We start from the raw sequence: 14,117 nt of genomic DNA, 5'->3' as shown, positions 1-14,117 counted from the left end.
ACAACAGAGCATGTGCAATAATAAATCATACAAACAAGACGCACATTCACAATCCACATTGTATGCCATCTGAATGAGAAAAACAGTTTCTAAGCTAATTCTTTATAATCATATGGAAAGGGGGAAAAAAAACCTACCCAACCATCAGACTAAACGAATCACCTTCTTAATTCTTTTGATTATGCGGACAAACCACTAAACTATTACAAGTGCATTCTATAAACAACAATGCAATATACAAGAGATTTTGATGCTCACTCCAGCTCCTCGAGTAACATCAATGCAGCCCAAAGCGAACTCCCCAGGGTAATTGTAACAGTTTATATTAGTAAAAGGTGACTCGCTGCAATTTGCTGTACCTGTTGTCCAAAACCAAGGGAAGCTTACAAAAAGCCAGAAACTGTTGTAAATATTCGAAGTGATGAGAATAAACCACTTTTATTGTTTCAAATAGCAGCCAGTGTGTCCTTCCTAATTCAATGAACTGTACAAACTTTCTGTAAAAGTGACAGAGATGGAACTGGACAGTGTACCTTCTCCACAAGAAAGCACATTCTATTCGAGGAGAAGACATGCAGAGAATCTGGCAAGATGATGAGACGTGATTAAATTAGTAAAATCCACTGATGATAACATGTTCTCCAAGTTGCAAGCAGCACAAAAAACTGTAGAAAACTATGAGCGAAGTTGAATAACTCTTACAAATTCATGATATACAGGTAAAAGAACAAGAACTTAGTACAAAAATACTTGCCAAGAACACTACAAAAAGATGCACGTGTATATAAGAGAGGGTGGCCAGACAACTGTGCGCCATTCAGAGTGCAATGGGCCACCATATAAACAACCTTAACCGCTACCATTGCTAACTAAATCAGAGTGGAGCAGGCTGCATATCATAGTAATAGAGTACTACATACAAAAAAAAAAAAAAAGAATACTACATCCAGTCCAGTATTTGCCAAGACAGTTGGAGAATTATTAACTAAAGTAAGTTATCTATAATCAGGAATCCCCTGGCTAGTTCAATTTTGATCGTTGAATTAGCGCATTTGTCCCTCTGCAGAAAGTCATTATTATCTTCTATTTCTTCATTATATTTTCTGAATAAGACATCTGCCAAATGGTGAACACGGGCTTGCATGTAAAATTACTTTGCCAAAACTTAGTGGTTACAAGTCCTTATCTTGAAAACAGATTATCTATTCAGTGTAGCTGTAGTGCAGCGTACATCTTTCTTTTCCTAGACCTCATCTCTCCCTATGGAGCATTGTGCATGTGACTTGTCTAACTTTCAAATGAGATTCATCCAAAATTTCAAGAAGCCACAGGACAGAGACTTGGGGTTCTTTTGAAGAATGAACCCCATGAAAAAAAGAACTTTATTTCATTGGAATGATAATGTTAAAGCAAGAAGATAGAAATAAGATTTATCTAAACAAGAGGAGATAAAAATAACAAGTCACCAATACATAAATCTAGCAATCTGACCTGAACGCACCAGTTATCCAGCCATAAACAATTTGACAACTGAGCGCTCCCGGAACCTTTTTTTTACTCTTTTAGTATGTGATTCGGAAAATTTTGCCGCCTGTAAATTTGAAATAAAGCAATCAGCACTTACAAACTTACAGTCAAATATGGGGAAGCATAAACATTAAAAAAAAAATCCCACCTTTGACAAGCTTCATATCCACACTAAATGAGAAAGAAAGTCCCAATGGTCGTTTGACCAAGAACCTCAGAACTTTGATCAAGGCCGTGAGAAGCAACCTACCACATGAAATATGGATTGTCAATACAATGAATGATATGAAATAGTTGTCCACAAACAACCTACAGCATAACAAAAATGTCCCAATCATTTATCAACTTTGTCGTTTACACATTACACGTACACAAACTCTCTCCCATCCAGACACAAACCAATAAGAAAAAGATATATAAAAAGAAGAAGAAAAACTCGTCACCATATGTGTTAGAGCTGTGTAACGCTCTTCATTCAGGTAAAGTGGCTTTCCCCGCTGCATTCCAATGTCCTGCAGAAAGAGCGGTACAAGGAATGTATAAAAGGAGGAAAAAGACCAATTAGAACATGCTAGATTTTTCCGTTACAGAAAAGAGACCCCTTCCCACTAAACGAGCCAACTTTAAAAAAACAAACAAAAAAAAAACAGAAGGCTGTAAAATATCAAGCTGGCAACTATACATTTGAGTTACAATGAGATAACATATGCTTCGAAATTTATAGTAGGCGGAACATCCCACATACTCAACTAAGGCTCTCAGCATCAAATTGAAATTCAGTGAAAGTTAACCTTATCCATGTTACATAAGTATCCAAAATCGGTGAAGCAGCTACAGATAGTTCAAGTTTACATTAGCACGAAAAGCTAAAACAAACCTTACCCACATAAACTTTAAAGGATTCCTTCCCGACAATGATAAAACCTTACCAATAAACCATAATATCCGATATCAAGACGGAGCAGTCCTAGCAATCCATACGACCAATGATTCAAACTTAAAGATTTGGCTATAAAGATTAAAGCCCCAAGCAATTCCTAAACATGTGCCCAATTATTTATCTCAAAACCCTCGGAGATCATACGTTTTTGTTTCACCATGTGGAGTTAAAGTACATTTCTTCCTTGCATTTCCAATATGTAATATTCTGAGTAGAAAACCTACCTCTTCACCAAATGCATCCAAGTAAGGTGACGGCCAAGGAGACTGACGGGCACACCTTAGTAGAAGAATTGTAGTTCTCTGTCAAGAAAACTATTTAGTCACCTCCAGAAAAAGGCAAACAGAAAGGGATAGTAAAAACACAACACTACAAGTCCAATATATGCGCATCAAGCAATAAACTGTCCAGTATATAAGAAGAGAGAGTAGTCATAAACGTACCCTTATCAAAAGAAATACACCAGTCCCAGCACCACAAGACATTGCATGAGTTTTGCATCCATTTTTCCTTTTAATGAAGCAGAAAATAAAATTGTCAAATTTGTGACCTAGCTAATTGAACTTCATGATGAAAATATATTCTAACAATATATGACATACACGACAGGCCATAAACTGTGTGCGAATTATTATTATTATTAAGTCTAAAACTACAACCAGCATATTAAATCCAGAACATGTGTGCACGTGCAGGTTTATTATGCACGCAATATGTACTGATAATAAATAAAACGGATGGAACATAAACCTGCAGCAGGGTTTCGAGTTCGGTGAGCACAATCTACCACACAGCAGGCATAATGCAGGCTCGTCAAGAACAGACTTGCAGTCAGAACAAAGTTGTTTCACATACCTAAAGAAAGAACAAATGTCCACTGAATTTAAAAAACTTACAAGAGAAAAGGGGACCTAAAAACAAGTATCTGAATATTTAGACAACCTTTCCAATAGGTCCTGGTAAATATGAGGAAGGCGCATTAACTTAAATGGAACTGCAGGTGTGCAGTGTAGAACAAATTGAAAACCATAATCCTCACACTCACTGCGCAAATGATTTAACCATTTTTTAACCAAGGACCGTAGCATTTCATCCTTCAGAACAGCATTCAATGGGGGAACCTTAAACATCTTCTCCAGCTCCTTAATCTTATTAAGCTCCACCAACTCACCAGCTGCGCTCTCTGTTTTGTCGCTACTGTCATGGTAAAACCCATCTGCAGCATAATCGCCCTCACAGAACGGGGCTGAGGCAAAAGACTTCAGTAATTTCCACAGCAATGCACACCTCCGTAAGAAAGGGAAACTCAATTTACGAATAGTGTTGCCAACATCATAACCAGAGTCAATATAATTTGAATAGAAATACTGCTGAACCCATGTGGATTCTCCCAAAGCTTTGGAAATGTCAGCAATCAGGCAATCATGAAAAACTTGTGCACTAATCTTGTCCGGATATCTTGCACAATATGTTATTATGGCCTGCATCATCACTCAGAAATTGAAAATCGAACTACATATTTTCCCACTGGGCAAGAAAGGGGGACCCTATGCACACATGCTGAGGGGAGAGGGAGAGAGAGAGAGAGAGAGAGAGAGAGACACACCTGAGCTACAGAGACAGCATAAAACATGTGCACAAGGGTTAATAATGAGTCCTCACATGATATAAAAGGGAATGGAAGGCAAAAGATAACCCACATCAATGATGAAAATGGATCCTGAGCAAGGATAGGTTCTGACGCACGATCCCAGAACTGTACATCAGGAAATAATACATCCTCCGAATACTTTAAGATAGATAACATACTACCTGGGAAGCAGAGCTTTCTGTTAGTAAGTTGATAATAAAGGCAAAATAAACTTTTTAGAGATCCACTATTAGTTCCATCAATTAAGATTTGCTACAAAACATATGAATATGCTACTGCGAAGCACAGCATGTAACTAACAAGTTGGTTAAAATTTAAAGAAAATGTAGGAACGTCTAAAAATTGATGATCAAGTGCAGATGATGTGCTAATATGCTTCTCTTTTAAAGAGATTTTATTTTAGTGTTATTGATTGGGAAGAGAAAATTTTAGTATTAAGGGCAGACTTGAGGATGACTGAATAAATAGCTTCTTTCAGCTGATGCAAAATCCTCAAGTAACTCATGCACAAACAAAAAAACATACAGAACTAGAAACAGGCAATAGACCCAATTTAGCAGCAGCTAAACTGATCTAGAGCGTTCTCTCCAAAACTCTTTTAAGAGTTGCAGATCTCTCATGGTGAAAATGACATACAAATTCTGGCTGGCGTTATTTACCTAGGGGATCACAGTTTTTCCACTAACATACATTGCTTGACGGAAACATAATACAAATCAAACTCTAGAAGATACAAAGCAAGCTAAAAATATTATCTAAAGCTAGGACAGTGATTTCTTTCAGATAAAAAACTTGAAGCTTGTAAAGGTTTTAAAAGTAGAAATATGCAAACAAGTTTTTAAAAACAAAAAAGTAACTGCACCTCCTCGTCCAAATTTGTGATTAGGATAATCCCGCAAAATGCCTGAACAAATAGAGTCAGCAAAGAGCTGAATTCCTCTAAACCTTTGAAGCACGTGGAGAGAATTCTGACTCCTAAGTCTTTGGACAATTCTGAGTAACAGCGAGAATACAAACCCGCTACAATATTTGAGTTCCTTGTGCAAGGAATCAATGCCATAGGCTGGACTCAGACTAGTCCTTCCACAACGAGCAGCAATCTCCAAACAAATAAGAGAGGATTTCAATGTGTCCCACAAAATCATTGAATGGCTTACCCTTGAAGAACCTGAAAATTTGTCCTGTTTGTTCTGAAAATACATTTTGGTGAGTAGGCGAGACACATGTTTGATATTGGGCTTCATCTTTTCACTTTTTTGTTGTGGAAAAGCTTTCAAAATTTCACCCTGGCCCACTACTGTGGCAGCAGATTGTAAGAGTGACAAAGCTTGACGAAGCAATAGGGTTTCATTTTCCTCAACTGATGTAGCTGACGAGCCTAGAACACAAGATGAGTTAACAGTTGAAAGCGTAGGCTGCTTTAAGATCTCGTGGAAGTCCCCAGGTAATGCAGGCAAGACAGAATTTGCCAGTTGGCGACATACAGGACAGAGAAACTCCCCCTAAACAGAGAGAGAGAGAGAAGTGCAATGGGTCATATTCATTGAAAGGAGAATGTAGTCCACCTCCTAGAGAAATTAGAGATTAACAGAAATCTGGTGCAGATTCATACCTGATCTGGATCCACAATATGCCCTCCTTCGAAGACAATTCTCCTTACATGTCTGCTTGAACAATTTACAAGCATATTGTAAGCCTTGTCACCAATATGCACACAAGAAAGGAACCTCACGAATACAATAAAACAATCAAGATCTCTCGCACATTGAAAGAAAGCCCAGATGATCTAATAAATCTCATAGGATTTGGAGGCACTTTCAAGGCTCATAATGGCACTTAAAGATAAAATCACGGATGGCTAAGGATTTTCAAATAATCAATGATAATCGGCTAACAAACCCATCGCAAATAGCTTCTTTTTTTTTTGGGGGGGGGGGGGGGGGGTTTGTAGAAATGTATGTTTGCATATGCCAGTTATAGTTTGCCCAACAATTCCCGGTTTCAGGCGACACACCATTTGGTGCCATTGTTGGCATGAAATGTTTCCTTTTACTGATTAAAAGCATTGCACAAGAGATCTAAATTGGTTATCATCATCAGAGCTGTTATCCCAATCAATGTTAGATTGGCTGCAAGAATCCATATTAGAATTAGAGAGAATCCTCACTCAATTAGAAGCAAAAAATCAAAGTGTACTTTAAACTAAGATATCCAGAACGAGAATAACAAGCAATCACGAAAAAGTTATATAAGTTCAGTTCTCTCCGATATACCTTTCCCTCAACGATGACATATAACGATCAAGACATCCTTGATGGACAGCATGCCCACAGGAAGACACAAGAATCCCATCACAATCTACAGGACCAAATCCACTATATGCTGAAACCTCGGAGGTGAATTCTACTGGAACCACATCATTTTGAGCATTTTCAGAAGCTGAAGGATATTCTGTCATCGCTCCAGAAAGAGCAGCCACATATTTTCCAACCAAAGCAGAATCAGCATTCTTGCTTACTCCCAGACCACCACCCTCAGCAACAGGAAGTGTCTCAGTCAGCATGGTATCACACATATTTCTACGTATGGAAACATATATATCTTGTTCCAGTGTGTCAAGGGTATTTACGCCTCTATCCCTTCCATCATTAGACAAGCATGGCACCTGAATGTTTCCAACATTAGTTGGAAACACAGCTTTGACATATTCAAGAATAGCAATTACTTCCTCGGGATGCCCATAAGAGGAAAATTCATTGATGGAATTCTCTACAAGCTGTGCCAACTGAGTAGACGAAATCATTCCCAACTCACTTAACAAAAAATTTGTTCCAGAGTTATCAGGTATCCTGCTAATAGTTTTTTGATCAGACATTCTGTTAGTAGTTTCAACAATATGCTCCTTGTCTGAATGAAAAACTTGATCCCATGACGGGGGACCTCTGTCAACAAAGCTCAGAAGCCTAGATTTCTTGTCCGAGGAAAAAAAAAGTAAGCGTCAGCTTGTAGACTTTGATAGCAAGTAATGGAAGAACAATAATACAAGAGCATGTCGGTATCAAAAAACTCAATGATGATCTCAAATGACAGCAGACAGATTAGAAGTTGGTTACCTGAAGAAGAACCAGGAAAGATAAAGGACTTCTGGAATTTGTATTATGGCAAAGAGAACATACATCTTGCCCAGAGTTCTCCAAATCTTGTCCAACATGAGAGTTACTTGCTTCTGTTTCGGAAGTAGAACCATCATCTTCAGAGGAATTGATGCTTGACAAGAATTTGGACTGTTCAGCTCTCATTTTTTCCTGCACAACCAACAATGAAATCCTAAGAAAATAAATGACACCTGGCAAAGATGTTCTGATTCTCAGTTTAATCAGACTGACTGCAATTCCATTCAATCACCAATCCTACCAACATGATTACGAACAGTCATATCCTATTCCTTTGTTCAGCAGAACAGGGGAGGGGGTGAATATTTTGAGTGTTGAAAAAAATCATAGAATCACACACAAGAATGAAGAATGACATCTCACCAATATTGCAGCCTGCCTTTCTCGAGCTCTAGCCTTCCATTTCTCACTATCAGAAGCTGATGCCAACTTAGCTTTTTCCTCATTCAAGGCAGTTTTTGATAAATGAATATCTATTTCAGGTGCAAGTTGCTGCAGTTTGGTCAGGCATCCAGTATCAATCTCCGCAAACTTCTTCAACAAACTTTCAACTAGCGCAGAAAGGTCACAATTTCCTGCTTCCAAAAGATTAGATATATTTTCTTTCTTGTGCATCCTCATTAATGAAACAAGAAGTGACAACAGACATTGGTCACCATTACAAGAATTCAATCCTTCACAAGTTTCTTCACAAGCTAAAGCGATAATTGGAGCTGAATCCTGAATATAACACGACTCCTCGATTGATACCCTCTGCTGAATACATATGTCTAAAGCTAATGAGAGCAAATGCAATGCCACTAGAAGAACACCATCAGGAGCACGCATCTCACTTGACTTATCACTCAAAACAGCATAGAATAGCACAGCACGAATGATTTTGAAGACAGTTTTACAAGTTGCTACTCTAGCTACACCCTTGAGAGGAGGAAATATCTTTGTCCAACTTGGCAGCTGAGTAGTCAATGGAGATATACTACAGAAGCGAATATATCTTTCTTCTGCGATTTGCAGATCCCTTGAGTTCCAACGAGGATGGTACAGATCTAGTTCTTTCCAGTATGCCAACCGCAGTGAATACATTCCCTTTAACCAAAAAAAGATACATATATCAGGACACATACCAAAATGTCTGTCAAACAAAGAACCATACCAATTCAGGTTATCATAACCTGATTAAAGCCAGATGGATTAGAGTAGACTGCAACAGTATCCAAAATCTCCTGGAGCTTCTCAAACTTGGATAAATCACGAGGCAAGGATTTCACCAGTTGACTGCGGGTGGCATCTCCAATGGCTAATTTATGAATCAACTCTCTTTTCACATTTTCAGCTTTCGTAAGCCCAGAAAATCGTCGTTCTTGAACAATCTGTATAATTAGAGTGAGCATCTCCTGCACTAAAACTGGTTCATACCTGGAAAATATATCTCAGTATCACATCGTAAACATTTATAGCATAATAAATAAGCAAACACATTAACCCCCCCCCCCCCCCCCCCCCCCTCTCAAAAAAAACCATGCAGGACCAGAAAGAGTCACAGCATTGAGGGGCAAATGTCACTTTTTCGAATCTCCCCCAGTCCTAACTCCCACTATAAAAGTGGAAGGTTTAAATGGAAAGTTCGAAAATGAAGCATGTACATAAAAATTGGCACAACCACCATGCTTTGAAATGATAGCAAACAAAGGAGAAGTGTACATACTCGCTGGATTGTTCAACATTCAGAGAAAGATAAGAATCTGACAGTCCAAATCGTTCCACAATTCTACTGACAAAAAGATCGACTGGTGCCAATGCAGCACAGGACTGCAGAAGGAATAGATCAAGCTCCAAGCCCTGTTCAGACCTGCAATAGATCAATTATCCTGAGTGAGGTAACACTGGCTTGGAGAGCCCCACAACATGAAAAAGAAAATAGAATCATTACAGAAATCACGAGCACAAAAAGACAAGGCAAACAACAATCCAGGAGAGCAGGATATGAAACTTAGCAAATTAAAAACCTACCAGCGAACCGATCTGTACCACTCACAAGATCGAATGGCGACATCCCCATTTTTCCTCCACATTCCAGCATGAAGCTGAGCACAAAATACCCGGTTCCGTAACAGATGCTCCATAGTGAAGGCAGAAAAACCGTACGGGTGGCAACCACCAAGCATATGCTTAAAAAAGTCACCATAGACTGCTGATGATTGATTTGTAGAGCAAGCACTACTTATATCTGGCATTGTAGACTCTCCATAACACCTTCTCAATGCTCTTTGTAGAAGCATGGAAAGAAATCGATGTAATGGGATGTGAATGGATACATCTTGCGAACTAACATCATAAATTACGTAAGGCCACTTAGAAAAACTCAAAACATGCAAGGCATCTACTTCTCTGGCAGCACAATCTCCTTCCATTGCACTGTCATCAGAACCTGCAGAACCACGGACAACTGAATCACTCTCACCGCACTTGATACTTCTTAAATTTTCAGTCTCAACATTTGTCTGCAAACTGCCAAGCCGTGGTAAAAAATTTTGCCTACTATTACCATCACCCAAACTTGTAAATCTACCAAATATAGATTCCCCTTTTCTTATATTAGATAATGTTTTCTTCAATGCTATAAAATTGCCACCAGAGACGCTCCTGGAATTTGGAGATACATTGGATAAAGAACCTGATGTATTCTCAACTCCCAGCCAATTCTCAATGGCCCTCAAGCACTCAAAGGTCAACCATGTTACAGATGAAGGAACTAGACAATGAAAAAAAGAATTAGCTTCAAATGCAGTAACCATTGATCCAGAAGCTAAGGAACTGATCCTCCCACTTGCACTGCATACAGAACTTTCCTGGGACAGCCGTCCTACTTTTGCATGCCTCAGGCGATCTCCATCATCCTTATCTGGTTCACACGAGCCAAATAAAACGTCGACTGTCTCTTCGCTGATAACTTCAGAAAATGCTCCATCCACCAAAAGAGAATGAATGTTGCCAATAGAATGACTTAAACCAAAAGGCAAATTTGCATGTTCATTTTCTTCTTCTATATGAAGGCCAGTTTCTCTTTTTAAAGGGTTCATGCCTTGGACAAAGGCCAAAATTCCCATCCATGTTCTCAAGACATCTCGCTGCATATGAATTACATATTGGGGCACTACAGAGTGGCTCATAACAAACCGAATGTCTTCAACCACTCGAATGGTGGCCACGTATAAATTTCCCCATTTAGAAACCTGCAAGAAAAAAATTGAGACATCATCACATGAAACTGAAGGAACGGGCAACTATCAACTTCTTCTTCCATTCAATTTAGTTGTATGTACCATTATACCCAGATTTTTTAATTAGCACTTCATTAAAAACATCATCTAAATACAACAAACCATCAATCATATTCAGCATATAACACAGTAAGAATCATAAAAAAAAAGAATGAAATTTTCTAATTATACCATCCACACTGGAAAATCTGATTTACAAACATAACCAGCTCAAGGTCAGACTTCGATTTGGACTGGTTTCTAGGCTCACACAGAGAATAACCTTGCTTACAATAAGAACTCACATTGATGCCCAATTTTCATATTGAAATGTGGGATTAGAATCCACATTGCAGCTATACTTCTAATCAATTTTGCGCTGAAACGATTACTATCTAGCACTTAGTTCCCAAATAACAATACAATCGAAACAGATAATACCCCACAAAACAACAATTTTGCTCAGCGAGTGAGAAATTGCTCTTGACAGGTCCATTTCAGATGTTATTTCATAAACTTTTCGCATCAAGAGGAAGAAAGATTTATGATTGCCACTACCATAAGAAAAATAATTTAAAGTAAGCCACCTTTTTTATCACTTATATCTTGCTTAAAATTTATTTTATGAGGAAAAAAACTCTATCCACCAGAGTCCATAGATATGCACACACTAACGAAAACCCACACACACAGAGGAGAGCAGCAGTTGCTAGAGATAAAACAAAGGGAGATGAGACTGTCAAGCAGTATAAAAAATGAACCTCCATAATGATTTTGAAGCAATAAGATGGAACATAAATTAATAATTTATACCCACTATAATAATTGTCAAAGCAGCTTTACAGTTCTGTGGAACCAGGCCACGGGAACATAATTCTAATTTGACAAACCCAAATACAATATGGAGTTGGCTTCTCCCAATCTTGTCATCCACGACTCAGAGACCTAAGCAATTGAGCTTCAATTGATGGACTTAAGACAAAATCAACAAGAAAAGAAAGCGAGCTCAAACTGCAACAACAAGCATAAAGAAAAAAATAAAGCACAAAGCAAATATGTTTGTCAGCCACATGGATAAAAAAAAATAATACAAGGAACGGAAGTACAGTACAAGAAAAAGAAAGAAATCCAAATTATCCATTGGGAAGAACTGATAGTTTTGTCTATCATTCTTGCAGCAATAAGGTATGTATTTACTTATTCATCTAATCGGGTCAGAAATTGAAGCACGGGGACTAACAACTCAATCCAATAAATAATAAATGAACTGAAAGCATCACCTGTAAGTGGCCATCTTTTCCGGTACAAGAAACAAAAATGCTTGCCAAGGATTCCAATAGTATGCCCAGCAGGTTCATCTCCTTCACCAGACGTGGGGTAAGGGTGGGAACTGTGAAGATTTGCACAGATAAAGTAGATAGCAGAGGATACTTCTTAAGAACATCATCGCTGTTCTCTTTAATGGCTTCATTGACAATGAAGGGGTAGTAAATTAAAAATACTTTAGCAAACTCATACTTGAAAATAGGTTCTCCAAGCAATTTCAAGAGAAGCTCGTGAAGTTTCCTCACAACAGTTTCACTCAAGAACCTCTCCGCCCTCACCAGAATATCCAATAAACCAGCCGATGAGATCACCCTCTTGGAAATAAAACTAAGCAAACTCTCACTATACTTGCAAAATTCTAAAAGCATCTCAACCATCGCAAAGGTTACCTCATTTGCATACTTATACATAACATCACGGTCACTTGCAGTAGAATTTTCCGCAGAAATTAGCTTTTCTTTCCAACAGGCAAGAAGGACATCAAAGACAGGACCCACAGAGCTGGCAAGCTCTTCCGGAAGTGGTTTTATCACCTCCGTACCTTTATGCTTTGAGCAGAATCCCTCGTGTTTCCATGCTGTGACATCACCACAATCACAGCAACCACCACTTGTGTAAATAATAGAATAATCGTGGTCCTTGTGGTTCCCATTTTGAAAACATGGAACACAGATTGCACATGTTGGATCATTTTCGCATGTACGGCACCTGTAGGCTATATCATTATTCCCCCAAACAGCACCACAAACACCACGCCCAGCACTCATTTTAGACAGATCCTTCAACACTTTAAGCGGTTCACCCTCAAACATCAGCCACTGCAACCAAATCATGCTTTCCCTGAATATATTTTTCATGGTAGGACCAACTAAGGTTTTCTTAGGCGTTGCCTTAGCTTCCTGGAGTACCTCCATCACTTCCTCATCAGCAGGTAAGATGGCAGTTACCAGCTCTGGTATGTGGGAAGGGTTCCCAATGGCAAAAGCAACTATCCCCTCTTGGAGCATTCCAAGATACTTACCAGGAACTCCAAGGAGAGCAAGTCTCTGTTGTAGAATAGAGAAACAAAAATGTAAGCAATTGAACCCCCACAAGCAGCATATATAGCTTGCATGCAAGTGATAGTATTCATATGACCAGTGAAAAGCTATTATTGCCAATCATAGCAAACTACTGACACACGCAGAATACAACTGAAAAATGCACACTAAAAACAGAATTGCATAGACTTGATTCGACCAGAATTGCATACATTGAGTCAACTCTCAAAGCTTTCCCAGTTAAATAAAGCTTTAAAAAGTGCATTATTTGCCCATCATTCCTTCGCCCACAGAAAACAGAAGAACAAGCTATAACTGACAAGTGATTTCATATTCTATTCTCTCTTCCTAGTAAGACAAGAAAAAACCAAAAATAATTAAAAATACAAATAAAATTGAGCTCAATAATGCAACCAGTTGAGTCGCTAGTTACTGTTTTGCTACATGATTCTCACATACAACAATCCCAAAATTCAACAACTTGGTTTCTTCACATTTTCAACAGCAGACGTTAACTGAAGAATAACCAAAAAGAGGATCTACGAAAAAAGCTGATCATGTTCTTCATTGGATCAACCCAAAATAACCATCCACACAATTTAGTATCCACGCCTTTCAAGGAATTTAAGAGGAAAAAACAATATAATCAGATTAAAAGGTTGAAAAGCAGAGTCAGACCCCTATAATTCGATCAAGAGGCCTGAGATTGCTCCGTTCTGGAGGAGAATCTATATCCATGTTATTCATACCAGAACTCCACAAAAAGGACAACAAATCCAAGCAACACGAACACCACCTCAACCAGCGCCCTTCAATATCCAGTTCTGTTTGGCTCTGCGCAAAATCAGAGTCCACAAGCCTTTGAACCCTAATTTTGTTTTATTTTCGATCTTCACTCTTCTTCAATGGAATAGAAATAGACTTCCATTTCCTTTCCTTTTTCCCATCTTGCGCCTTCGCCTTTTTATGGCGGTTTCACCGACTGACTCCCGAACAATCGTGCTTATTGTTGATTGGATAAAAGATTAAAATCAATATTTTATTTTCCGTTTAATTTGTGTTTTACACTTTTACCTTTTGTTGCCGTGGATTGATTTTCACCAGTTTTTATTTTTTCTTTTTTTCTTTTTTTTTTTATTTTTTGGTTTTATTTCCTACTCCCTCTTTATATTCCCTTGTTTCTTTACCCAAATTGTTTCA

At 38.4% G+C, this 14,117-nt stretch overlaps 1 protein-coding gene across 4 annotated transcripts; it reads right to left on the bottom strand.

The window, feature by feature from the left end:
- Positions 1 to 74: 74 nt before the first annotated feature.
- LOC119993543 (E3 ubiquitin-protein ligase PRT6-like) lies at positions 75 to 13,912 on the bottom strand. Of its 4 annotated transcripts, none has more exons than XM_038840741.1 (20): positions 13,596 to 13,912; positions 11,832 to 12,923; positions 9,302 to 10,524; positions 8,997 to 9,140; positions 8,464 to 8,707; positions 7,655 to 8,377; positions 7,232 to 7,423; positions 6,392 to 7,089; positions 5,731 to 5,782; positions 4,981 to 5,620; positions 4,074 to 4,279; positions 3,410 to 3,948; positions 3,218 to 3,322; positions 2,911 to 2,977; positions 2,692 to 2,769; positions 1,971 to 2,039; positions 1,676 to 1,773; positions 1,502 to 1,591; positions 534 to 583; positions 75 to 359 (listed from the first exon to the last, which is right to left on the bottom strand). In XM_038840741.1, exons 1-17 carry the CDS (start codon positions 13,662 to 13,664, stop codon positions 1,699 to 1,701), a joined length of 6,216 nt encoding a protein of 2,071 aa, XP_038696669.1. In that variant the 5' UTR covers positions 13,665 to 13,912; the 3' UTR covers positions 75 to 359; positions 534 to 583; positions 1,502 to 1,591; positions 1,676 to 1,698. The 4 variants fall into 4 exon arrangements, with proteins under 4 accessions (XP_038696669.1, XP_038696655.1, XP_038696661.1 ...); XM_038840727.1 differs by having other exon boundaries at positions 1,492 to 1,591; positions 13,596 to 13,911; XM_038840733.1 differs by having other exon boundaries at positions 75 to 583.
- Between the last annotated feature and the right edge of the window lie 205 nt (positions 13,913 to 14,117).

This window comes from Tripterygium wilfordii, chromosome 3 (genome assembly GCF_013401445.1).
Source record: "Tripterygium wilfordii isolate XIE 37 chromosome 3, ASM1340144v1, whole genome shotgun sequence".
Taxonomy (NCBI): Eukaryota; Viridiplantae; Streptophyta; class Magnoliopsida; order Celastrales; family Celastraceae; genus Tripterygium; species Tripterygium wilfordii.
The sequence above is the reverse complement of the archived record's forward strand: the minus strand, read 5'-3'. Positions and strand labels throughout refer to the sequence as shown.